The sequence below is a fragment of the Desmodus rotundus genome, chromosome 7, assembly GCF_022682495.2.
Source record: "Desmodus rotundus isolate HL8 chromosome 7, HLdesRot8A.1, whole genome shotgun sequence".
NCBI lineage: Eukaryota > Metazoa > Chordata > Mammalia > Chiroptera > Phyllostomidae > Desmodus > Desmodus rotundus.
Genome location: NC_071393.1, coordinates 36464501 through 36491916, shown reverse-complemented (window position 1 = coordinate 36491916; position 27416 = coordinate 36464501). Strand labels below are relative to the sequence as shown.

Here is a 27416-nt window from a genome sequence, read left to right as displayed (position 1 = left end):
AGAAAGATGGCAAGAAGAATGCATAAGCAACTGTTCATAATAAAAATGGAAGTTTTAAATAAAGCAATTCATGGAGTAAAACGCCTTTACCCTCTATGCTTTCCCAGAAGTTCAGTCCCACTCCCATGCCCAGGAAAAAGCACTGTTAACTGTGTAGTGTTCATTCTTCTAGACTCTTTCCTACATATTTGTACTTAAATGTATGCATATTTGTGTATATGTGTGTAATTGTATACATATTTTAATGTAAGCCCAGTCATACTACACATCTTTTGAAATTTGAAAAAATTTTCTGTAACATAATATACATATTTTTTTATAGTCTTTCAATCTCACTATACAGATATACCCCAGACTTTTCCAATTGTCCCCTCCCATGTAGACTATATATGAAGATGAAGGGGGTCTTCTGGTCAAGATGGCAGCACATGCAGACGTGGGTCACCTCTTTGCACAACCACATCAAAATTACAACTAAAATATAGAAAAAACATCACTCAGAACCATCAGAAATCAAGTTGAATGGAAGTCTGACAGCTGTGGAATTAAAGAAACCACATCCATCCAGACTAGTAGATGGGGCGTAGACACAGAATTGTCTGGTCCCACACCCATGTGTGGTAGATAAAAATTCGGGAGGGATATCTCGGGAGGAAGGAGTCCCAGATCCACAAAAGGCCCTCAGCCCAGGGTTCCAGTGCCAGGAAGATAAGTCCCCACAACTTCTGGCTGCAAAACCCAGCAGGGATTGAGTTGGTGGAAGAAACTGCTAGAGCCCCAAGCAGTTCCTCTTAAAGAACCCCCACACAGACTCACCTACTCAGACTCACTCTCTCTGGACTCCAGGACCATGGTAGCAGCTTGAAAGGCACCGGCGGTATACTAGGAGAAACTGAAGTGTGGCATCAAGACGAGCAGAGGCCATAGTCCCTGTGCTAAACCCTCTCCCCACAGAGCCACAGAGCCAGCAAGCTGTTGCCATATCTGAGACTCCATCAACCTGCCTTAGATCCCCAGAGATTCCACCCCACCCAACTTACAGACTCACCCAAGCTGCTTTTCCATGTGAATGGCTGGTCTTGGCTCATACTGCACAACTTCCTAAATCCTCTCAAACAAGCAACGGCTGGCCTCAGTGAGCCCCAGTCCCAGCACAAGTAGCAGCCATTTCGGGCTGCTTTGTATCTCAGGCAGGGTGGCCCCAGGAAGAACACATGTGGGGGCTGACCTTGGCCTGCATCAACTGGGAAACCCCAGAGCCAGTGCATCCAGTGGACAGCTACAGACCACGTTGGAGCACCACCACTCTGCCCCTGCACAGCTGATCCTCCACAGAGGGACAGGTTGGTGGTAAGTGGTCACAGCCAATCCTTGTAGCTGACTGGCCTGAGTAAATCCCTCCCATTGATCTGCCAACAGCAATCAAAGCTCAACTACAAGGGGAGGGTATACTCAGACCATATGAAGGGCACACCTTGAGTACCCAGTTTGGGTGATACGGGAGGCTGTACCACTGGACCCTACAGGACACCTACTAAATTAGGCCACACTACCAAGATATGGACTCAAAGTAGCTCTACCTAATTCATAGAAACAAGCACAGGGAGGGAAAGAAACGTGGCCCAAATGAAAGAACAGATCACAACTCCAGAAAAAGAGCTAAACAAAATGGAGATAATCAATCTCTGTCAGATGTGAGTTCAAAACACTGGTCATTGGGGTGCTCAAGGAACTTCGGGCCTCAGCGGCATAAAAAAGATCCAGTCAGAAACTAAGGACACATTAATTGAAATAAAGAACAATTTACAGGGGAACACAATAGAGTGGATGAAGCCAAGAGTCAAATCAATGATTTGGAACATAAGGAATCAAAAAACAACCAATCAGAACAACAAGAAGAAAAAAAGAACTTAAAAAATGTGGATAGTATAAGCCACCTCTGGGACAACTTCCAGAGGTCCACCATTTGCATCATTGGGGTACCAGAAGGAGAAAAGAAAGAGCAAGAAATTGGAAATCTATTTGAAAAACTAATGAAAGAAAAGTTCCCTCATGTGGTGAAGGAAATAGACATGCAAGTCCAGGAAGCACAGAGAGTCCCAATTATGATGGACCCAAAGAGGCCCACTCCAAGTTACATCATAATTAAAATGCCAAAAGTTAAAGTGAGAATTTTAGAAACAGTGAGAGAAAAGCAGTTAGTTACCTACAGGGGAGTTTCCATAAAACTGTCAGCTCATTTCTCAAAAGAAACTTTGCAGGCTAGAAGGGACTGGCAAGAAATATTCCAAGTCATGAAAAGCAGGGACCTACAGCCAAGATTGCTCTACCCAGCAAAGCTATCATGTAGAATCAAAGGGCAGATAAAGAGCTTCCCAGAAAAGAAAAAAGCAAAGGAGTTCATCATCAGCAAACCATTTTTATATGAAATGTTAAAAGGACTTACTTTTAAGATAAAGAAGAAGATCGAAACTATGAGCAATAAAATGGCAAAAATACATACCTATCAACAACTGAATCTAAAAAAACAAACCGAGCAAACACGAAGAACAGAAACAATCATGGATACGGAGAGTGTTTTGATGGCTGCCAGTTGGAAGGTGGGTGTGGAGGGAATGGGTGCGCAAGTGAGGGGGTTAGGAAGTACAGATACTTACAGAGTAGCCGTAGGGATTTGGAGTGTACAGGATAGGAAATGAAGTGGGCAAAGAACTTACATGCACGACCCATGGACATGAACAGTGGTGGGGGGAATGTCTAAGGGAGTGGGGGGGTGCTCATTGGGGGGGCAAAGGAGGAAAAATCAGGGTGAATGTAATAACATAATCAATAAAATATAATTTTAAAACACACCTTTGTTTCTGCTTAAACAGACATTAGTGTTTTTACATAAAATATTCAGACAATACCAAAGGTAATAGGAAAAAGAAACAAAAGTCAACTGAAACCCCACCACCCTGAGGTAGCCCCCATTTTGGTGACTAGTTTTTTAAATGTATCCCTTTAGGTATTCCCACAAGTGTAAACATCCACTCACACCTACCACATACATATATATGTATATATATAGTATTTATAAGTGGCTTATACACATAACCTGATTTTTCACAAAGTTATTTTAAACATGCTTGGTGATTTTCATTGCCCTTCCTCACTCCCCTGCCCCAGCCCCCTCTCCCATTTTCTACCCTCCTCACCTTCCTGGTAACCAGTGGTAACAACCTGGTACACACTTCCCCACCTTTTTCAATGTTCATATAATCCACGTGTCTGCGTTGACAGTTTTTCACAGAATGTATTCCAGATCAGCTGAAACATAGTTCATGCATTTTTTTTTGCTGGCTAAATAAATATTCTGAGGCAGGAATCAGTAAACTGCAGTTGATGGATTAAAATTATCCTGCTGCCTGTTTGTAAATTAAGTTTTATTGGAATACAGCCTCCATTTTTCTAGTGAGCGGTGTTACCTTTTAAATTCCTTATCTGTTATATGTGATATATTTTCTCCCAGTTTTGTCTTTTGTTATATTTTGCCATAAAAGTTATTTTTTAATTTAAATGCAATGAAGTGAAGCATATCTATCTTTTCCAGCTCTGTGGTTCCCTGTTTTGACTTAGAAGGTTGCCTCACTCCAGGGTTTTCTCTGTAGTTTCCTAAAATCTTCATTACTGAACATGTTATAGATCTGGAATATGTATATAATACATGAGAATGTCGCTACAGTGTAGTGTAGTTAAAATCACAGACTCTGGTTCTGTTATTTATGACACATGTGACCTTGGATTCTCCTCTTAACTGGGAATTCTAATAGTACCTGTCTCTTAAGATAGTAGTAAGGATTCAATGAGTGGTTGGTACGTAGGGAATGTTTGGAACAGTGTTTGATACATAGAAACATGTAAGTATTTACCATTATTTACAATGAGGTAGGCGCCTCATTGTTCTTCCCCATGGGTAACCAGTTGTCCTATTAGCATTTACTGAGTAGCCCCTCCTTTACCCCAGTTGCTGTAAAATGCCATCTCTATTGTATATGTTTCCAAATATATGTAACACTATTTTGGGGCTCTCCAGCCTATTATGTGGTTCTGCGTATTCCTGCTCCAGAGCTGCAATTACTGTAATTACTGTAGCTTTATAAATACTGATGAGTGCAGTCCTTATACTTTGTTCTAAATTGTTTCGATTCTTCTTGGCTTTCTTTGCTCTTCTATATAATTTTTAAAAGCTCATCCAAATTTACAAAAATTTCTTAAGTTTTATTATGGAAGAGAGTGATACTAACTGGCTGGTTTTGGAATGGAACCTGCCTATGGTCTCATTAACACTTCACACCGTGGAAGTTTTTAGAAGTCATCGGTTATATAATCTGAAGGCTGGTGCCATCCATTGCGCTGGGAGAGCACTGGGAATATGGTGGACAAAAGCATTGCAGAAGGATCGAGTGTAAGCCTGCAGGTCCTAACGATACCCTGAAATACCTCGGGCCACCTCAGAGAACTCCCAGGCTTCTTTCAGAATTTTTAGGGAAAAAATAACAGCATCTGTTGGGCACTGTGCCAACTTCTAAGTCAAGGTAGTTCAGAGTTTCTGCATTTGATTGTGCTTCCTTCGCTTTGATGCTGTGATGTTTTTGTGAAGTTGGGTTTTTGGGGGTCGCTGTGATAAGAAGCAAGTGCCACACAGAAGCCGTGGAGGAGAAGGAAATGACGATGGTCACACACAGTCTAGTTCCAGGGTTTGGGAAGTTGTGCCGTGCCCAGCAGGTGCACACGGCCCTTGAGTCATTGTAGTTATTTAAAAATGACATTAAAATACTTTCCAGTTTGCGCACATTATTTTTTAAAAAAGGATACTAACTAACGTGTTAGGACATGAATACTTAATTTGTTTGAACCTAACTATTAAATGAACTAACGGTTAGGCATTTCTTTTAGCGTGGGGGATTCGTGGAATACACTACGGAGAAAAGAAGGGTACCAGGAACCGAGAGAGTGGAGGAACTCTTTGCTTTAACAAATTATCACAAATATTTACAGATTAAGAGCATTGGAAGTGCTCCATAGTTAGAGTACTGTGTGCCATCCCTGCTTATGACGGGGAGGGTTAATCTGGTCTGGGCACCAGGGACAGGCAGCACTATTAAGAAAGTGATATTTAGGCCGAGCTTGAAGGAAGACTAGGCGGTACTCGTGAAGAGGGTTGGTGGTGGGAACAGCTCGAGTGGTGTGGGCAGCGGCTGACCGCGGTGCCTGGGGGCAGGGGATACAAGGGGCAGGGGCTGGAAAGTGGGCAAAGGCCGGGTCACAGCGACAGGAAGCCCAGTTAAGGCGTTCATTTAGATGTTTTTGTAAAAGGCAACGGCAAGCCTTAGCGTGATTTTAAATGAAGGAAGAATGTCTCACTGCCTGCTTACTTGAGGGAATAAAATGCAAAGATGATATACATGAATATTTAAATATCCTGTATTCTAAGTGATGTAGAGTGCATATTTTTGGTAAAATTTTGAAGTGCCTTGATTTTCCAGGGCATTTGTAAACAAACTTCCCTGTGAGTATAACTTTTTCTTTTCTTTTGAACACATACACTCTCTTGTTCAACTTGGCGGGTATGGACTTTTTGTTTTAATGCTCACATGAGAATATGTTTATTGATTTTAGGGAGAGAGGAATGGGGGAAGAGAGAGAGAGAAAATTAGGAGAGAAAGAGAAAGAAAAGGAGAAAGAGAAACATCGATGTGAGGGAGAAACAGTGATCAGCTGGCTCCCATATGCACCCTGACTGGGGATTGAACCTGCAAATTTAAGTGTGGGCCCTGACCGGGAATCCAGCATGCAGCCTTTTGGTGTATGGAGTGGCACTCCAGCCGAGGTTGTGTTTTCGATTGCCAGGCAGGGTGCACGCCCAGGTCGCAGGTTCAATCCTTGGTCAGGGTATACACAGGAGGCAGCCTATCCATGTTTCTCTCTTACACTGATGTTCCTCCCTCTCTCTTTCTCCTCCCCCTTCCCCCCATCTCCCCCACCCCGGCTCTAAAACTCAATAATAAAAATATTCTCAGGTGAGGATTTAAAAAAATTAAAAAACAAATGAACTCACAAGTAAGATACAGTTAAACTGTGAAATATTTACATTGGTATAATTTTTTTCAAATGGCATAACCTTGTTCTGAATTATAAAATTACATTTGTTTATTAATATATATAATAAATACTTCAAATTGTTAATTTGTACATTCTGTCTGTCAATCTAATATTTTTATATATCAGGAATTTTCCTGAGTTATTTAAATTTGGTTGGTATAAAAAAGATTTAATAGTTATATGGGAGAGGTAGAAAAGTAATTTTTTTAAGTTTAGCTATCATTTTATACTGTGCTGAAATATAATATTTTTATTTTTTTACTGTAGCTCCAGTAAATTAATGCAAAATAATATTTATATGGTAATGAGAAGCAAATGAATGCAGGTTACTTCTAAAAAATTCCTAAGCTCATTTTCAGGAGTTTTAAGACTTGAAGGATTAATTTCATATTCACCAAATGGGAATGGAAACCCCTCGTGGTGCTTGGGAAAGGCCAGTTAGTCTGTCTGGAATTTGCTTGTCACTGTTAAGCGTTGGGAAAACATGAAAACAGATGAATATTATTTCCTCTGCCAGTGTGTCTTGCATTTATTTAGAATGAGTCTCTCACTGTGTAATAAAGAGTTAGTGCCACCCTTAAATTCATGATGTGAATAAGTTATAAATAAAGGGGTGTATAGATGTATTTTTAAGAGTCCGTGTTTCATTGCTTGGCCCACGCCTCCCGATAGTTCACATGAAGAAATCTGATTTTACAGCTCGAGTCGTTTACCCTGCTGCTGGTCAGTAGCTTTGTCTGGCGGAAAACACAAGGTTTGTAGCAAATGTTTTCTTTAAGTTACGTTCTTCCCATGTTTGAAGAACTGGCCGAGGACTTAGAAAAGTTTAACTGATTTCTCCTGCGCTCTTTACGTGAGAATGAATTCTAGGTGAAGATTAAATATGGAAAATGAAACTACAAAAATACTAGCATAAAATAAAGTTTTGATAGTCTTGTGATAAAGAAGGACTTTTCAAAAAAAAATTTTAAACCTCAGCTAAGGATATGTTTATTGATTTTTAGAGAGGGAGGAAGGAAGAGAAGGGGGACACATGGATGTGAGACAGAGGCGTTAATTGGTTGCCTCTCACTTGCGTAGTGACTGGGGATCGAACCCACAACCTTGGTATGTGCTCTGACGGGGGATTGAACCCATAATCTTTTGGTGCATGGGACAAAGCTCCAACCGAATGAGCAATCCAGCCAGGACAAAAAAAGGCCTTTTAAAGTATAAGAGATTTAATTTTATGCAGTTAAAATTTATTTTCTAATGAAAAAAATCATAAATTCAAAATAGAAAAAAAGAGTATGTGCAAAACACGATAGGCCAAAGGTCGCCTTTAAGCTAATAGGATGGACAGAGTGTATGTACAGTGAATTTATGAAAAAAATGCAGCCCGTAAGCATAAAAAAGATAACCTTTTTATCAGAAAGCCATTTCAATTGTCTGCCTCTTATATGTGCCGTAAGAAATTTCATGTTGAATATAATAATGTTAAATATTTATAAATTCTATTGTAGTGATTGAGATAAAACTTTATTAGATCTTCCTATTGTCTAATGAACTTTGATTTTTTGAGCTACCCCGGTATTTTTTCTAATGTTCTTTTTTTTCTTCAGTTTTATTTTGTGTTAGTTTCAGGTGTAGAGCATAGTGGTAGGACAGTCATATATTTTATAAAGTTTTCCTCCTGATATTCCCAGTTCCCCCCTGGCAGCCTGGAGAGTTATTACAGTATTACCAGCTGTATTCCCTACGCTGTACTGGAGATCCCTGTGACTATTCGTAACTACCCATCTGTACTGTCAGTTCCTTCACCTTTTCCACCTAGTCCCCCAGCCCCCTCCCCTCTGACCACCTTCAGTCTGCTCTCTCTGAGTCTGTTTCAGTTTTGTTTATTTGGTTCTTTGGATTCTCCATCTAAGGGAAATATATGGTACTTTTCTTTCTCTGACTGACTCCGTTTAGCATAATACTGTCTAGGCCCATTCATGCTGTCAACAAATGGTAAGATTCCATCCTTTTTGAGGGCCAAGTAAGATCCGTTGTATGTATGTACCACCTCTTCATCATTCGCTCCTCTCTTGGCGGACACTTGGGTTGGTTGCATTATCTTGGCTGTTGTAAATAATGCTGCACCGAACATAGGGACGTGTATATTGTTTCAGATTAGTGTTTGGGGTTTCTTTAGATACACACTCAGTAGTGGAATCACTGGGTCGCAAGGTAGTTTCAGTTATAATTTCTTGAGGACCCACCCTCCATACTGCTCTCCACAGTGGCTGCCCCAGTCTGCATTCCCACCAGCAGTGCCCGAGGGCTCCCCTTTCTCCACATCTTCGCCGTCATCTGTTGTTGGTGGGTTATTGATGGTGGCCATACTGACAGGTGTGAAAGGATATCTCATAGTGGTTTTAATATTTGCATCTCTCTCATGGCTAGTGATGTTGATTCTTTTCATATGTCTATCGGCATGTGTGTGTCCTCCTTGGAGAAGTGTCTGTTCAGGTCCTCTGCCCATTTTTAGTTGTATTGTTTGTTTGTTTGTTTGGTGTTGAGTTGTGTGAGTTCTGTATGAATTTTAGATGTTAACCCCTTATTGGATGTATCACTGGCGAATATGTTGTCCCGTTCGGTAGGTTGTCTTTTCGTCCTGTTGGTGGTTTCCTCTGCTGTGCACAAACTGTTTAGATTGGTGTGGTTCCATTTATTTATTTTTGTTTCCCTTGCCTGAGGAGATCTGTCAGAAAAAGCACTGCCAAGAGAAATGTCAGGTTTGATTGCCTGTGTTTTCTTCTAGGTGTTCTCTGATTTTGAGTCGTACGTTTAAGTCTTTAATCCACTTTGAGTTTACTCTTGTATATGATGTAACAGGGTGGTCTAGTTTCATTTTTTTTGCATGTATTTGTCCAGTTTTCCCAACACCATTTATTGAATAACCTATCTTTAGCCCATTGAATGTACTTGCCTTCTCTGTCATAGATTAATTGAGTCACATACGTGTGGGTTTATTTCCGGGCTGTCTGCTCTGGTCCACTGACCTCTGCACCGTGCTGTTGTGCTGACTCTAGTGTAGTGTAATTCAATACCAGGCAGCGTGGTACCTCCAGCTTTGTCGCTCACCAAGAGCGGTGAGAGTGAACACCCCGTCTTGTTTCTCATCTTGGGGGCGATGCTTTTACCTGCCATGTTAGATAGGATGTTAGTTGTGGGTTTGCTTCTATTGCCTTTTTATGTTGAAATATGTTCCCTCTAACCACTTTGCTGAGAGTTGTTCTAAATGGGTGCCGGATTTTGTGAAATGAATTTTCTGCATCTGTTGATAGAATAACAGGATTTTTATCTTTCATTTTGCTTATGTGGTTTATCATGTTTTCTTTATCATGCTGATGGATTTGCAGGTGTTGAACCGTTCTTGCATTCCAGGATTAAGTCCCACTTGATCATGGCATATGGTCATTTTAATGTATTGCTGAATTTGGTTTATTAATATTTTGTTGAAGATGTTTGCATCTACGTTCATCAGACATATTGGCCTATAATTTTCTTTCTTTGTTCTGTCTTTATCTGGTTTTGGAATCAGGATAATGTTGGCCTTTTAGAATGAGCTTACGAGTCTTTCCTCCTCTTGTATTTTTGAGAATAGTTTGAGACAGGTAAGTGTCAGTTCTTTGAATGTTTGGTAAAATTCACCTAGGAAACTACTGGGTGCAGGACTTCTGTTTCTTGGGAATTTTTCATTACTTCTTCGATTTGGTGAGTTATATCAGTCTGCTCAGATTTTCTGTTGCTTTATGATTTCAGTTTTGGAAGATTGTATATATTTTTCTGAACTTATCCATTTCTTCCAGGTTGTCCACTTTATTGGCATATAGTTGTCATAATATTTTCTTACAATTTTTTGTGTCTCTTTGCTGTTAGTTGTTACTTCTCTTTTGTTTCTGATTTTATTTATCTATTTGGGTAATCTCATATTTTTGATAAATCTGGATAAAGGTTTTTCCATCTTATTTACCATTTCAAAGAACCAGATCTTGGATGTATTGATTTTTGTGTGTGTGTATTTTTGTTTTGGTTCTATTTTTGCTTGTCTTGTTGTATTTTTATTTTTTCCTTGATCTCATTGTAACCCATTCATTGTTTATAGCATGTTATTTAGCCTCCATTTGTTTGTGTTTTCCGTTCTTTTTCTTGTAATTGTAGTTTCACACCGTTGTGTTCAGAGAAGACGCTTGAAATGATTTGATTCTCCTTAAATTCACCGAGACTTGTTTTGTGTCCTAACATGTGGTCTGTCCTGGAAAATGCGTCATGTGTGCTTGAAGAGAATGTATATTATGCTGCTTTGAGGAGAAGTGCTCTGAAGATAATCAATTAAATCTTTAGGTCTCGTGTTTCATTTAAGGCCGCTGCCTCATTGTTGATTTTCTGTCTGGAAGATCCATCTGTTGACGTCAGTGGGGCTGTAAAATCCCTGCTGTGACTGTATTGCTGTCGACTTCTCCCTTTATATTCATCCGTGTTTACTTTGTATATTTAGGTTCTTTTTTGTTGGGTGCACAAGTGTTTACAAGAGTTATATCTTATGTCTTCCCGTTGGATTGATTCCTTTATCATTATGTATCACCTTCTTTTTCTCCTATTATAGCCTTTGTTTTAAAGTCTATTTTGTCTGTCACAGGTGTTGCTACGCCAGCTTCTTTTTCATTTCCCGTCGTATGAAGTACCTTTTCAGTGCCTTTACTTCCAGTCCGTGTGCATCTTCCGTTCGGAGGTTGGCCTCTTGTAGACAGCGTGGGTCTGTGGGTCTTGTTCTTGTAAAATCCATGAAGCTACCCTGTAGGCCTGTTGATTAGAGCATTTAATTCATTTTCATGTAAAGTGATTATTGATAGGCATGTGTTTGTTGCCATTTTAATTCTTTTTTTTTTTTGATATATTTTATTGATTATGCTATTACAGTGGATTCTCCCGGGGCTTCTCCTCGGCTGTGCCCTCACATGGCCTTGTCTTTGTGCACCTGCATCCCTGGTATTTCTTCCTCTCTTTATAAGGACACAGGGCTTGTTGAATTAGGGTCTTCACCCTTGTGACCTCATTTAAGCATAATTATCATTTTAATGGTTCTGTCTCCAAATGCATTGAGGGCTAGGGCTTCAACATGTGTATGTGGGGGAACACAATTTGGTCCCTAACGACAGCAGTGTAAATACCAACAACTGGACACGATAGAAGCTCAGTTTTGTCTAGAGAAAGGCTTAGTGGACAAGAATATAGGAAAGAAAGGGCAAGCACGAGAGAGTTTTGGGGAGTTTATCCGTGTCGTAATAGTAATCTCAGATCAGTTCTTTGTGCATTCTGACATAATGGATGCTGTTGAACGCTGTACTTTATTAAAAATGTATCTTATTGATTATGCTATTACAGTTGTCCCCTTTTTCCTCACCTTTATTCACCTCTGCCCTGCACCCCTCCTGCCACCAGCGTTCCCCGCCCTACCCCCTGTCTTATTTCATGTTCATGGGTCATACATAGAAGTTCTTGGGCTTCTCCATTTCCTGTACTATTCTTAACTTCCCCCCTGTCTATTTTGTACCTACTATATATGCTTTTTATTCCCTGTACCTTTTCCCCCCATTCTATCCCCTCCCCCTCCATGCTGATAGCCCTCCGTGTGATCTCCATTTCTGTGATTCTGTTCCTGTTTCTGTGATTCTGTTGTTTGCTTAGTTTGTTTTAGTTTTAGTTTTTTTAGATTCATTTGGTGAGTTTGTTGTCATTTTTCTGTTCATATTTTTGATCATCATCTTTTTCTTAGATAAATCCCTTTAACATTTCATATGATAAGAGCTTGGTAATGATGAACTCCTTTAACTTGACCTTATCTGGGAAGCACTTTATCTGCCCTTCCATTCTAAATGAAAGCTTTGCTGGACAGAGTAATATTGGATGTAGGTCCTTGCCTTTCATGACTTGGAATACTTCTTTCCAACCCCTTCCTGCCTGCAAGGTCTCTTTTGAGAAATCAGCTGATAGTCTTATAGGAACTCCTATGTCTCCTTTTCTCTTGCTGCTTTTAAGATTCTCTCCTCTTTAATCTTGGCTAATGTAATTATGATGTGCCTTGGTGTGTGCTTCCTTGGGTCCAACTTCTTTGGGACTCTCTGGGCTACCTAGACTTCCTGAAGTCTATTTCCTTTACCAGATTGGGGAAGTTCTCCTTCATTATTTGTTCAAATAAGTTTTCAATTTTTTGCTCTTCCTCTTCTCCTTCTGGCACCCCTATAATTCGGATGTTGGAACGTTTAAAGTTGTTCAGGAGATTCCTAAGCCTCTCCTCATTTTTTTTTTTGAATTCTTGTTTCTTCATTCTTTTCTGGTTGAATGTTTCTTCCTTCTCCAAATCATTGACTTGAGTCTCAGTTTCCTTCCCATCACTGTTGGTTCCCTGTATATTTTCCTTTATTTCACTTTGCGTACCTTCCCTTCTTTCTCTATTTTTCAACCATACTCAGCCATTTCTGTGAGCATCCTGATTACCAGTGTTTTGAACTCTGCATCTGATAGGTTGGCTATCTCTTCCTCACTTAGTTCCATTTTAAGAGCTTTGATCTGTTCTTTCACTTGGGCCGTATTTTGTTGTCTCCGTGCACCTGTTATGTATTAGGGGTGGAGCCTTAGGGGTTCACCAGGGCAGAGCAAGCCAGGTCCCTGCATTGTGACACTGTACGTGGGGGAGGGTCCAAGAGGGAACAATGTCGCTTACTTACTTGACTCTCTGCCAGTTTTCAGTCACTTCCCCTGCTACCCACAAGCAAGTTGGCCCCTTCTGGTGCTGATTCCTGGGTGGGTGGGCTACGTTCTAGGCCCCTGTGGGTCTCTCCAATGAACTCTCCTGTGAGGCTGGGAGTTTCTCCCTCTGCCACAACCCCACAGGTTTTTACAGTTAGAGGTTTTGAGGCTTTATTTCCCTGTACTGGAACCCCTGAGGGTTCCCCACACTGGAACACTGGGTTGTGTGGTCTGTCTCCTTCCGCAGTTGTTCCTCTTGCTTTATCTGCCCGCAGATGTGGGACAGCCTGTTCCGCTCGCTGCTGCCTCACCTGTCCGGTCCCCTAGCTGCCGCTTTGCTGCAGTTCTTCTCCTCCCCTCCCGCCAGTCTGGATGAACGTTTCTTCTCTAACTCCTTGGTTGTCAGACTTCCATACAATTCGATTTTCTGTCAGTTCTGGTTATTTTTTGTTTTTCAATTTGTTGTTGTCCTCCTTTTGGTTGTGCGAAGAGGCAAAGTGTATCTACGTGTGCCTGTATCTTGGCCGGACTTTATTCTTTATAATTATGTTCCTTCTCTCCCCTCTTCTTCCCTCCCTCATCCTCTTGCACTTACCTGTCTGTTCCTCCCCCCTCCTCTTCTTCCTCCTTCAAGAAGTTTCCTGTAATACTGGTTTGTTTGCGGTGAACTCCTTTAGCTTTTTCTTGTCCGGGAAGCTCTTTATTCCTCCTTCAATTTTAAACGATGGCTTTGTTGGATAGAGTTGTCTTAATCACACGTTCTTGGCTTTCATCACTTTAAAGTTCTCTTCTCCTTTTGGTGCCCTTCTCACACAGATGCTGTCATGGTTCATGTTGTCCCAGAGCCCTTAGACTTTCCTCGCCTTTTTACATTCCTTTTTCTCTTTGCTGCTCGGATCGGATGTTTTCTGCTATCTTGTCTTCCAAATCGTTGATTTTATCCTCTGCTTCATCTAACCTGCTGTTGGTTCCTTCTAGTATATTCTTCATCTCAGATCATTGTGTTCTTTATTACGTACTGGTTCTTTCTTAAGGTTCATACATACAATTTTTTTATGTTTACTATCTCTTTATTTCAGTTCTCTCTGAGCTCATGTATTATTTACCTGCATTTCTTGAGCATCCTCATCACCATTGTTTTTAACTCTGTGGTAGATTGCTTGCCTATTTTATTTAGGTGTTTTTCTGGAGATTTATCTTGTTTGTTTTTAATTTGTAGTATGTCTATTTGTCTCCCCATTTTAGCTGCCTCTCTGAATTTGTTTTTGTATATTAGGTAGGTCTGCTGGGCCTTCCAGTCTTGGTAGGGAGGCCTCATGTAGTAAGCGTCCTGTGGGGCTCAGCAGTGCAGTCTCTTGGGTCACCCATGCAAGGCGCTCCAGAAATGGCTCGTGTGCTATGTGGGCCCTCGTGTTGTGGGTTTAGTCTTGATTGCTCTTTGTCCACTCATTGGTGGGGTTGGTCCTGGGCTGGCTGACTGTGGGGCTTGATTCCTACCAGTGCGTACAAGCTTCTGTGCAGGGGCTGACTTCGTGAAATGGACTTGGCCCCATCAGTGCCTGGCACCTGCTGAGATCTTTGTGTGTGCCCCTTATGGAGGTAATTGGGTCATGCATGCACTGATGTGGGCTGAAGCCTGCCAGTGGGTTTGCTTCTGCAGGCCTCGGGTGCGGGTCAGTGTCAGGCGCTGCTCGCAGCTGGCCCTGGGCCACCTTTTGGAGCTGTAATGCAATCCACAGTGTGTGGCTGCCTCTGCTGGGCCTGGATGTGCATGAAAGGGGCCAGGCTGCACACCAAGGTTTTCTTCCACCAGCACAGAGCCCGCAAGAGGTCAGCAAAAGGTCAGAGTGCTTAGATTAGCCTTCGCCTGCCAGCTGCCTGTTAGGCTCAATCAATGAAACAGCCTCTGGTGGCATTCGAGTTGTGTGAGGAAGGTCTCAGTGAGTCCTTCCAGGGAGGAGAGAGTGTTGTTCACTAGATTGGTAACAGATTCAACCCTGGCATCACTGCTGGATCTGGGGCCACTCAGCCTGAATCTCAGGATACACCAAAGCCAGCCACCACCCATTGGGTGCCATGGACCTTTGTGGTGGGTAGGGTCTTGGGAGTTATTAGGGTGGGGGCAGCAGGATTTTCAGGCCCAGACAGATCAAGATTTAGCCATGTGGAGGGAGGGTTTTGCATGGGAACAGTGGCATCCATCAGATGTGCAAGGGGAAAAGGGACCCCACTTTGGAGCCATACAACCCATTTTCCCCTCCAGTCTGCCTGGACCTCCTCAAGAGTCTTTGAAGAAAGTCTTCACCACAGGCCACAACCAGCTGACTCTTCTGCAGGGTGTGAACGTGGCAGTGCAGGAAGACAGGGAGTCGGGAGCGTGGGGCCAGTGGGTATCCCCAGGTCGAGGATGTGTAAAGGGGAGTGCTAGACCCGGAAAAGATGGAGTCTGTGGGCAGTGTGGGAGAGGGACTCGGCACAGGGACCCTTGCAGCTGTCCCATCTCTCCCTGGAGCCTCACAACCCCGTCTCTCCTGGCAGGACTCTAGTCTGCTCCAGTCCGCCCGCCCTCCCTCTGCTAGAACCCAGTGTGAGTGGCTATGAACAAGACTTTTGCCCTGGTTCTCTAAGAGGGTACCTGGGTTTCTACCAGGGCCCCATCTCTCCTTCGTGGACAGAATCCCTGCTGATTTTCACAGCCAGATGTTATGTGGGCTCCTCTTTCCAGTTCTGGTGCCCTGGGCTGGGGAACTGGGCATGGGGTTGATAGCCCTCACTCCTCATGGGGACCTTTCTTTGCAGCTAAGACGGCCAGCCCTTTTTGCATCTCTGCCCTTCCTACCAGTCTCAGGGTGGCTTCTTCTGTAAATCCTTGGTTGTAAGACTTTTGTTCACCTAGTCTTCAGTTGGTTACTGAGTTTGATTGTTCCAAAGTTCAGTTGCAATTTCTGTTTGGACCCTGAAGGAGATGAGTGTAACATTTACCTCCTCTGCCACCATCTTGGATCATCCTTCTAAATGGGTTTCCTAATGAAAAATAAATTTTATTTATTAGATATTCATAGTGAAATGACTGTATTTATGTATCATACCTACAAAGCATAACTACTTATAAATAATTTTTGGACACATTATATTTTTTTACAGAAATAGTAGAAGGGAGTTTTGGATAACTTTGTACTTTTTCTTTATTGTTTTTGTAGGACCCAGCATTCGAACCTTCACTCCATTTTATTTTCTGGTGGAGCCAGTGGACACACTGTCGGTGAGGGGCTCTTCTGTTGTATTAAACTGTTCAGCCCATTCGGAGTCTCCTCCCAAAATCGAGTGGAAAAAAGACGGAACGTTTCTAAACCTAGTGTCAGATGATCGGCGCCAGCTTCTCCCGGACGGGTCCTTACTCATCAGCAGTGTGGTGCACTCCAAGCACAATAAGCCCGACGAAGGTCGGTACCAGTGTGTGGCCACCGTCGAGAGTCTGGGAACTATTGTCAGCAGAACAGCCAAGCTCACGGTAGCAGGTAAGTGTTGTTAAGGAATTTATTTGTGTTCTCAACGTCTTACACAGGGTCAATTTTAGTAAAAGCAGTACTGTCCTAGGCTTTTCGTTTAACTGATAACAGCAGATGATACACTTATTTAACAAGTGTCAGTTGACCGCGTACTGGGTAGGACTTGCTCAGTGCCACAGGGAAGAAACTGTAGCGTTTCCCCACTTTCTAATGTTTAGATGGCTTACGGTCGCTATCAGAAGTACGGAACCAGTTCTTTTTGCGTCTTTGCAACTTGGAAGTGACAGAGGAAGTCGTGTGGGAAAATTGAGTCACTTTTGGTGCTAACTTTTGTCCTACTCAGCATAACCATTTAGTGTGGCTTTATAAATCTCAGAAGTGTAGCCAGAATCGTGCCTGAATGAAGGAAATGACATTTAATTGGATAAATTATTTAAAAATCTGTAGGCTATATATATTAAGGTGAAGAACAGAAAGTTTAAGGAGAGAAACATTTACTTTAGAGCATTCCCATTTGAAGAATGATGGAAAATGTAAGAAAAATTAAGACTGTAGAGGAGTAAGATGTGGTTCCTACATAAGTCATCCCTGCTTTGTAGGAGACACTGGCGTTCCTCAGGCCAGGGCTTCTTCACCTGCGTCCCAGATGAAACATTTAGTTTTTGTTAGGTTTCACATTGTACAAAAGTTGTATTATCTTTGAGTCTTATATTTATAGTCACCTTGGTGAAATGCTAACATGTGCACAAAGAATGTAGCTGAGGCTAGTTTCCCATCTCCTTCCCACTGCAGGTCGCGGCTGCCCGTCTGGTGCTCACTCCCGGGCGTGTCCGCTCATTCATTCAGCGTGTGATCGCTCTTTTCCTCTTCGGAGCGAAATACTCAAAGTTGTACTTGACTGTGGTATAAGGCTCCAGTAGTTATTCCATAACTAGAGATTGAGAGTGGAAGAATTTTTTTTTAAGTCAGTGCTTCAGACAATCTATCTTGTCTTCTCATTTTTAAAATCTCTTTGCCAAGCTTTCTCCAACTTGTCGATAAATAAGTTTGTATCATGACCGTCCCGTAATGTCACTTAGGTTAGCTCCTGTTTATCATCGACGTGCGTACCCTTTATTGTTTTTGTAGTATATATCAGAACTGCTTCCTGTCAGCCGTACCCATACCCAGTCATCAAATCCAGTGAATTCTGCTTTCTGATTTCTCTGTACCTGTTTCATGTTCTCCTTCCTGAGGCTGGCTGCTCATCACCCCTCACCACAGCCTTGTCACTGCCTGCCGGCTAACCCTTTCCCCCAAAAAGTCTGTCTCCACCCTGGTCAGAGCTCTGTTTCTCACCTGTCAGTGACTCTCTAGTAACAGCGTGAGGTCAGTGTCTCAGCTCTTTAAGCCCCTTTCATGCTCTGGCTTCCACTTCCCCACTTATTTCTTACCACTTCCCTGCCCTCTGCCTCCATCACCACCATCGCAGCATTTTAAATTTTGGCAGCACTGAATGTTTAGTCCCCTTTCCTTCTCTGCCTCTGGCTTTTGCTCGTGGCTTCCCCACTGCCTAGTAAGGCTGTCTTCTACCTTTTCCTCTCTTCCTTCTCCTCTGCTAGGTTTGTCCATTCTTCCTCTTAACTTTTGTATCTTTCAGGAAACAGTTTTTGACCTACTGTTTAAGTAAACAGGACATTTTAATACAAGATGATAAATTCTTTGGCCTGGGTATCAGGAGGAAATAATAGCTAAGAGAGGAATAGAAGTTCTTTTTAGTAGTTACATCATACTCATTTATAGATATACTGTGAATTATCTCAAGATTCCCTTTTTGATGAACAGTTACATGGATAAAGACTGTTTGAGGTTGTAGACAATACTATAATGAACAGCCTTTTACAAATCTTTATCTCTGTGGGGTAGATTATGAGACACAGTAATCTGCTAATTGCTGTATCATAGGGTGTCCTTGGGGTGTGTATGTGCGTGTGTGATTTAAAAAGAGCACTGAACCATTTGACATACCCACAAAATGTTAACCATGGAGTTACCGTATGACTGAGCAGTTCCATTTCTAGGCATCTGGTACCCAGGAGAAATGAAAAGGTATGGTCACACAACCGTTTGTACGTGAATGTTTATAGCAGCATTGCTCATAATAGCTAGAAAGTAGAAGCAGTGACCGTGTCTGTCCAGTGAAGAATGGATGACCAAAGTGTGGTCTGTGCATCCACGGAGTGGTACTTGTACTCCAACGAAAAGGAATGAAGTTGATACGTACTGCAGTATAGATGTCTGAAAAACACTGTGCCGACCTAAAGCAGCCAGTCACCAAAGCCTACCTGTTTTATAAAACTTCATGCGCATGAAATCCAGAATAGGCAAATGCAGAGCCCGGAGGTGGATTGGTGGTTTGCTAGGGCTCAGAATGAAGGGAGATAAGGGTATAGGGCTGGAGAGGGAGAGGGTGTGGGGAATGGCTGCAAGTGAGTACAAGGTTTTTGGGGGGATATGATTAAAATGGTCTAAAAAATTAGAACGTGGTGATTGTTGCAGAGCTCCGTGCGTGTACTAAAACCATTGAACTGTGCACTTTAAATGGTAAATTTTATATTGTATAAATTGTATCTCGGTACAACTTTTTTTGAAAAAAGAATACAACCAAATTACCATCCTAAAAGACTATTCATTAAAGGTCTTTGATTGCAAGCAATAGAAACTGATTCTGGCCAGTCAAGCAAGAAGGGGGATTTCTGAAAGAACGCTAAGTAGACAGGTCAAAGGATTAAATACGAGAGGTCTTTTTCTCTGGGCTGTCTCGTTTCTCCACAGCAGAACATTTTGTTTTACTGCGTGGGCATGTACCCTGACGGGGAGTGTTTTGAACTGCAGGATGGGGAGTTGGGTGGTCTAAATAGAGACATTGTAATTCTCTTCTGGGCGGCCCCATTCCCACTCTCTGTTCTCCTACAACTCTTCGGAGGCAGCAGGACAAACTGGCCGCCTGCCTCTGAGCCCGGGAAGCTGCAGCGTTTTCTGCCTCGGTGTCAGTTACTAGTTCCCACATCCGCTTTCTCTATTCAGAAACTTTCTGAAATTTCTGTCTGCTGACTCCCCATATGTTGTTGTGGGGTTTGGGTTTATAAAATTACTCATTTTAATGAGACCTAAGGAGGAAGAATTTTTTGACTTTTTAAAAAATAGAACTAGCTCTTGGTTTTATTCTAGATTCCTTTTTCCCCCTTCATTAGTATCTGTGTTTGTTTTTGTTAATTTCTTTTTAATTTTCTGGTTTCTGAAAAGTGGGCATTTTGATAATTTTATCTTTATTTCTTTTCTTCAAAAATCTCATGCAACAAAAAATTAAAAATTTTTTAGCACAGCTGGACAACCTGTAAATGTGTATTTTTACATATGGACTGATTAACCGTCATAAAACTGGAAGACCTGTAGTAGTTTCTCATAGTTTAATATGTCACTCACTAAAGAAACATTTCGTTGTGTTCTGAGCACATCAGTCACTTTGTAGACATTAATTTTAATAAGAGTCGCTGCATTTGTTTAGTAATTATGTGCCAGTCAGTATGCTGTGCATGAAATTTTTAAGTATTTAATTAGTTAAGTGTTTAACCTTTTTAACAACTCTGAGGACTGTAACTCTTCTCATTTTGCTAATGAAGCAACAGGCTTAGCGGTTACGTAATTTAGCGGCTCGGCGCTGTCACCAGCCCAAGTGGTGCAGCTGGGGTTCCAGCGCAGGTCACATGACTCCAGAACCCATGCTCTCAGCCAGCCAGTACCTTCTGTGGCGGGTAGAGTGTTTATGAGTTCATTTTCTGGGTTAGTATTTTATTCCTAAGCAATTTCAGACTTCCAGAATCATCGCAAGAGTGAAACCAAGAAATCCCATTATAGTCTTCACTCAGATTACCCGATTGCTAACATTTTACCACATCTGCCTTATCACACACCCCCAAATATGCACAAACCCAAGTACATTTTTTCTGGATGTGTTTTCTGAACTATTAAGAGTAAACTGCAGAGGGTACCTAAATACTTGTATGTGTGTGTGCATATGTGTGTGTATACACATATATAGAAGTATACAATTTATACAGCATATATACAGTATATATATGTATATATGTGTGTATATATGTGCATGTATACACACATATAAAAGTATACGATTTATACAGTATATATACAGTATATATGTGTATATACATATACGTGTTGTGTGTGTATATTTTTTATTGTGTTCAAGTACAGTTGTTTGCATTTTCCCCTCACTACTCCCCCCGACCACAGCCATCCCCACCTCCCTCCCCTGATCCCATCCCCATTTGGTTTTGTCCCTGTGGCCTTTATCATTGTTCCTGAAAACCCTTCCCCTTTTTCCCCTGTTATTCCCTCCCAACCTCCCCTCTAGTCATTGGCAGTTTGTTCTTAATTTCCATGTCTCTGGTTATGTTTTGCTTGCTTGCTTGTTTTGTTGACTAGGTTCCACTTATAGTTGAGATCATATGGTATTTGTCTTTTACCACCTGACGTATTTCACTTAGCATAGTACGCTCCAGTTCCATCCATGCTGTCACAAAGGGAAGGAGCTCCTTCTTTCTGCTGCATAGATTTCCATCATGTAAATGTACCATAGTTTTTTGATCCACTCATTTACTGATGGGCACTTAGGTTGCTTCTGGCACTTGGCTATTGTAAATTGTGCTGCTATGAACATTTGGGGTGCATAGGTTCTTTTGGATTGGTGTTTCGGGGTTCTTAGGATATAATCCCAGCAGTAGAATTCCTGGGTCAAAAGGCAGTTCCATTTTTAGTTTTCTGAGGAAATTCCATACTGTTTTCCACAGTGGCCGCACCAGTCTGCATTCACTAGGGTTCCCTTTTCTCCACAACCTCACCAGCACTTCTTTACTGATTTGTTTATGATGGCCATTCTCACTGGTGTGAAGTGGTATCTCACTGTGGTTTTAATTTGCATCTCTCTAATGGCTAGTGATGCTGAGCATCTTTTCATTTGTCACTGGGCCCTCTGTATGTCCTCCTTGGAAAAGTGTCTGTTCAAGTCTTTTGCCCATTTTTTAATTGGGTTGTCTGTCTTCCTGGAGTGGAGTTGTGTGAGTTCTTTATATATTTTGGAGATCAAACCCATGTCCAAGATATCGTTAGCAAATATATTTTCCCATACAGTTGGTTCTCTTTTCATTTTAATGCTGTTTTCTTTAGCCGTGCAGAAGCTTTTTATAAAAATAAGGACATTCTCCTGAATAACAGTCCATCAATTTCAGGAAATTAACCTTAATACAACACTATCATTTAATCCATAGATGCCATTCAGATTTCACTGCTTATCTTGTTTTTAATAGCAAAAAAGCAAAGAAAAAAAACACAAAAGGAGAAACTTATCCCTGCTTCCTTTCCTTTCTGGTCCAGGATCTTGCATGTTTACTTAGTAATTAGTTGTCTCTTTAGACTCTTTCAACTTCAAACCGTGGTTCTTTTTCCTTGTCTCATTTTGGGTGTGCCAGTTTTCCTCTACGAGTAGTGTCAGGTTTTGCATCTTTGAGAGGAGTACTGTAGTGATACTCTGTTCTTGGCGTGTCATTTCAGGAAGGCTGTTACGTTCCATCATCAATAATGCTCACTTTTATTGTTAGTTAAGCGACTCCATGCCATGTTTCTCCACTGTAAAGTTAATAAGTATTTTCTCCTTTTATTAATTTTGGGAAGAGATAATTTGTTACTTATAAATACCCTCTTCCTCATTCAACTTTTATCTAGTTTTAGCATTTATTTATTTATTTAATTGATTATGCTATTACAGTTGTCCCATTCCCTCCCCTTTATTCCCCTCCCCCATGTGCACTCCTCCCACCTGCTTTCCCCCCCTTTAGTTCATGTCCATGGGTGTAGTTCTATGGCTTCTCCATTTCCTATACTATTCTTAACCCCCCCCCCCCCGTCTATCTTCTACCTACCATTTATGCTTCTTATTCTCTGTACCTTTTCCCCCTCTCTCCCCACCCACTCCCCTGCTGATAACCCTCCAGGTGATCTCCATTTCTGTGATTCTGTTCCAGTTCTAGTTGTTTGCTTAGTCTGTTTTTGGTTTTGGTTTTGGTTTTGGTTTTAGTTCGGTTAATAACTGAGTTTGTTGTCATTTTATTGTTCATATTTTTTTATTCATATTTTTTATCTTCTTTTTCTTAGATAAGTCCCTTTAACATTTCATATAATAAGGGCTTGGTGATGATGAACTCCTTTAACTTGACCTTATCTGGGAAGCACTCTATCTGCCCTTCCATTCTAAATGATAGCTTTGCTGGATAGAGCAATCTTGGATGTAGGTCCTTGCCTTTCATGACTGGGAATACTTCTTTCCAGCCCCTTCTTGCATGCAAGGTCTCTTTTGAGAAATCAGCTGACAGTCTTATGGGAACTCCTTTGTAGGTATAACTGTCTCCTTTTTTCTTGCTGCTTTTAAGATTCTCTCCTTATCCTTAATCTTGGTTAACTTAATAATGATGTGCCTTGGTGTGTTCCTCTTTGGGTCCAACTTCTTTGGGACTCTGGGCTTTCTGGAAGTCTATGTCCTTTGCCAGATTGGGGAAGTACTCCATTATTTTTTCAAATACATTTTCAATTTCTTGCTCTTCCTCTTCTCCTTCTGGTACCCCTATAATTCGGATGTTGGAACGTTTAAAGTTGTACTGGAGATTCCTAAGCCTATCACTTTTTCTGAATTCTCATCTCTTCATTCTGTTGTGGCTGAATGCTTATTTCTTCCTTCTAGTCCATGCTGTTGATTTGAGTTCCAGTTTCCTTCCCTTCGCTGTTGGTTCCCTGTTCATTTTCCTTTATTTCATTTTTCATAGCCTTCATTTTTTCCTTTAACTTATGATCGTATTGAACCAATTCTGTGAGCATCCTGATTACCAGTGTTTTCAATTGAGCATCTGATAGGTAGGTTATCTGTTCATCACTTAGTTGTATTTTTTCTGGAGCTTTAATATTATCTTTCATTTGGGCCATGTTTTTTTGTCTCAGTGCACCTGTTACGTAGTCAGAGGTAGAACCTTAGGTGTTCACCAGGGTGGGGCCACCCACATCGCAGCAGTTGTGGCGCACTATGTGGGGGATGGGTAGGAGAGGGAACTGTGCCTCTTGCTCGGCCCTTGGCAGGTGTTCAGTCACTTCCCCTGCTACCCACTAGCAAATTGGGCCCTTCTGGTGCTGATTCCCTCATGGGGGGCTTGTATACGTTCTAGGACCCTGTGGGTCTCTCCAACGAACTCTCCTGTGAGGCTGGGAATTTCTCTTGCTGCTGCCCCAACCCCCACGGGTGTTTTCAGTCAGAGGTTTGAGGCTTTATTTTCCCGTGCTGGAGCCCTGGGTTGTGTGGTATGTCTTGCTCCCCAGTTGTTCTCCCGGTTTATCTGCACACGAATGTGGGACCCCCGCTCTGCCAGCTGCTGCCTCACTGGGTCCTCTCCACCCCAGCTGCCCGTCTCCACCCCTCCTACCCATCTGGATGAATGTTTCTTTTTTATCTCCTTGGTTGCCAGACTTCTATACAGTTCGATTTTCTGTCAGTTCTGGTTGTTTTTTGTTTTTAAATTGTTGTCCTTCTTTTGATTGTGCGAGGAGGCACAGTGTGTCTACCTACGCCTTCATCTTGGCCGGAGGTCCCTTAGCATCCATTAATGATTCATTATCCCAGATTGGGCCAAAGGAAAAACTCCCTTCAGTTGACTTTGAGTCCTTTTGATTTACCCATATTGTTCTTTGGATACTTCTTCCTTTTTCCCACAGATTTCCCACAGACGTTCCAAGCTCATCTTGTACTTTCCCTATTCCAGTGCTAGAATCAGCCATTTCTCCAAGGGACGTTGGTTACTTGTATTGGATAATGGTATTCAGAAATCAAGATTGAATCGCCATATATACTCATCTCCCCTGGAATGACACTGATTCTGGACTCTGAACAGAGGAATGTACTCTTATATAAAATGTATATGTATTTCATGTGTATGTATCTCTATATTTATATATGTATTATATAAAGCCCTAAGTTTACACTGACACCTCTGTCCTAGTCCAGTGCCATGGGATTTATCCAGCCCTCCTCCTTTTCCAGAATTGTGCCCTGCTTCTCTGACGGTGGGGAATCTGACTCCAGCTGTCCTTAGTGCATTTACTAGTTTGATTTGTAATCCTGTGTGTAGCCCATTTCCCGACTCATGAACCTCCTTCTTGACCCTGGTTCAGTCGTAGTTGTGGTCACGTGGGCCTGCTTGCTTCTGGTCCCCATGACTACATTTTAACGTTGTGTTTAACTACATTTTATTTCTTCTTCTATTGTCCAGGTCTTCCCAGATTTGCCAGCCAACCAGAACCTTCTTCAGTGTACGTTGGGAGCAGTGCAGTTCTCAGTTGTGAAGTCAATGCAGATTTGGCTCCATTTGTGAGATGGGAACGGAACAGGGAGCCCCTTCTCCTGGACGACAGAGTCATCAAACTTCCAGGCGGGACGCTGGTGGTCAGCAATGCAACTGAAGGAGATGCGGGGCTTTATCGCTGCATAGTTGGCAGTGGCGGGCCACCCAAATACAGTGATGAAGCTGAACTCAAAGTTCTTCCAGGTATTCATGTACTACCAGGACTGATGGTTTCATGTTTATTGATGGGTAAAATTTGTTCCGTTAGAATTGTTTAATAAACAATGTTAAATATGCACGTGACATACTAGTGTCAGCATAAGGAGTCCCAGTTTCTTCCAAGGAGGAAAAAGAAGAAAGTGTATGAGAAAGATCTATACTTTAGTTAATGCATTCATCAGTAAAAAATGTATCAAGCAATAACATATATTGTATTCTTTTTGACTAAAGAAACATTCGCTCTGTGTTTTTTTGGTCAGGCTTACCCACAACAGTACATATCTTTGAGTTCTGTTACTTCCCTATAATAGAATAGTTTTTATAGCTAGGTCTTTTTACTTGTAAGAATTAGAGACTCACTCAGTCTCGTTCATACAAGACATGGGCCGAGTGGTTACTGTAGCAGCTCTCCAGACGCTGGTAAGCAAGAGTTCCTGAACCTTTATCTTGCTCACCCGCTGTAGTGTAAACCCAGCTCCTCTTTCCGTCTTCCCTTCCCTTTGCGAGTTCTCATTCTCTCCGCCCGTACTGGCTTTCCTCGTAGTCTGTTTTGTGTATGTTTTCTCAGCTCTGTAACTTCTTCCTCACCACGTTCTCTCAGCTGTAGCTCACTGCAGTCTCTCTGTCCTCTCGACATTTCATGACCTTTCAGCTTCTGTTCCCGCTGCGAGGTGCCTGTCCACTTCATGTTTCTTATTTTATGTGAGTTTGTGAGTATAATTGGGCCATCCCTGCATTGGATGGGCAGGTGTTATATGTGACGACGCCATAGGCTTATTTCTAGCCTATGGATTGGCTTGCAAAGTGAGACTAATGTGATGATGGGCAGTGACTCCTGATGCTTCTTGAACTGATATTTTAAAATGCAGTTTCTTTCTTTGTCATCATCATCTTTACCCTCGTCAGGCCTATCGCATTGTACTCTCAGCTCAGCAGCACAGTTATCTTCAAAACGTGCATTAGATCATGTCACATCTTTGCTCAAAACCCCTCGTTGATTCCCCGTCTCAATAAGTCTTAACGTCCTTCACCTGTAAGGCTTTGTATGTAAAATTCATGCCACCTCCCTCCCCCGTCTCTCTTCTTACAGCTCCTACTTTTCTCTTCCTCACTCTGTGATTGTGGGCACCTTACGTTTCTAAAACACTCCACATCATCACCATTAAAAGGGAACCCACTCTATGGGAGAACGTATTTGCCAACAATACATCAGATAAGAGTTTAATCCCCAAAACATATAAAGTACTTATATGACTTAACACCAGGAACAAAACAGTCCAATCAAACTATTGGCAAAGGACTTGAACAGACACTTCTCCAAGGAGGACGTGCAGAGGGCCCATAGACAGATGAAAAAAATGCTCGACATCATTAGCCATCAGAGATGCAAATTAAAACTGCAGTGAGATATCACCTCACACCTGCCAAAATGGCCATCATCAGTAAACCAACAAACAACAAGTGCTGGGGAGGGTGGAGAATAGAGAGCCCTAGAGCACTGTTGGTGGGAATGCAGACTGGTGTAGCCACTGTGGAAAACAGTATGGAATTTCCTCAAAAAAATTAAAAATGGAATTGACTTTTGGCCCAGTAATTCCACTGCTGGGAATATATGCTAAGAATCCCGAAACACCAATTCAAAAGAATATATACATCCCTATGTTCATAACAGCACTATTTACAATAGCCAAGGTTTGGAAACAGCCTTAAGTGCCCATCAGTAAATGAATAGATCAAAAAATTGTGCTACATTTAAACAATGGAATATTACACAGCAGTTAAAAAAAGGAACTCTTGCTTTTGGGGACAGCATGGATGGATCTGGAGACTACTATTACGCTAAGTGAAATGAGCCAGTCAGTGAGACAAATACCATATGATCTCACCTTATAAAGAATCTAATGGATTTTGGAGAACCAAGATGGCGGCGTAGGTAGACACACTGCGCCTCCTCGCACAACCAGAACTGACAGAGAATCGAACAGCAAGGGGGAACAACACCAAGGAAATAGAAAATAAACATTCATCCAGACTGGTAGGAGGGGCGGAGACGGGCACCGGGGTGGAGAGGACTCGCGTGGCTGTGGCAGGACTGAGACTGGCGGAGTGTGGGACAAATGGCGCAGGCAGTCCGAGCACTAGCAGACCCTGCGGCCCCACATTTGCACAGATAAACCCAGAGGGCCGGACTCAGAGTGGCGGAGAATGGGGCAGGCAGAGCTGCGGGTAGCACCCCGCGGCACCACATTCACCCACAGATAAACCGGACGAACGGTGGGGAGCGAAGCAGACGGCGTAACCCAAGGCTCCAGCACGGGGGAAATAAAGCCTC

The 27416-nt window shown here is 42.1% G+C and overlaps 1 protein-coding gene across 9 annotated transcripts in view; it reads left to right on the top strand.

Moving 5' to 3' along the window:
• Nucleotides 1–27416, top strand: part of NEO1 (neogenin 1) — a 200861-nt gene that overhangs the window by 54095 nt on the left and 119350 nt on the right. For all 9 annotated transcript variants that reach the window (XM_053927494.2, XM_053927496.2, XM_053927491.2 and 6 more), the window contains exons 2-3: nucleotides 16119–16436; nucleotides 24794–25069. In XM_053927494.2, coding sequence (XP_053783469.1) covers nucleotides 16119–16436; nucleotides 24794–25069 — 594 coding nt within the window. The remainder of the gene's footprint in view (nucleotides 1–16118; nucleotides 16437–24793; nucleotides 25070–27416) is intronic.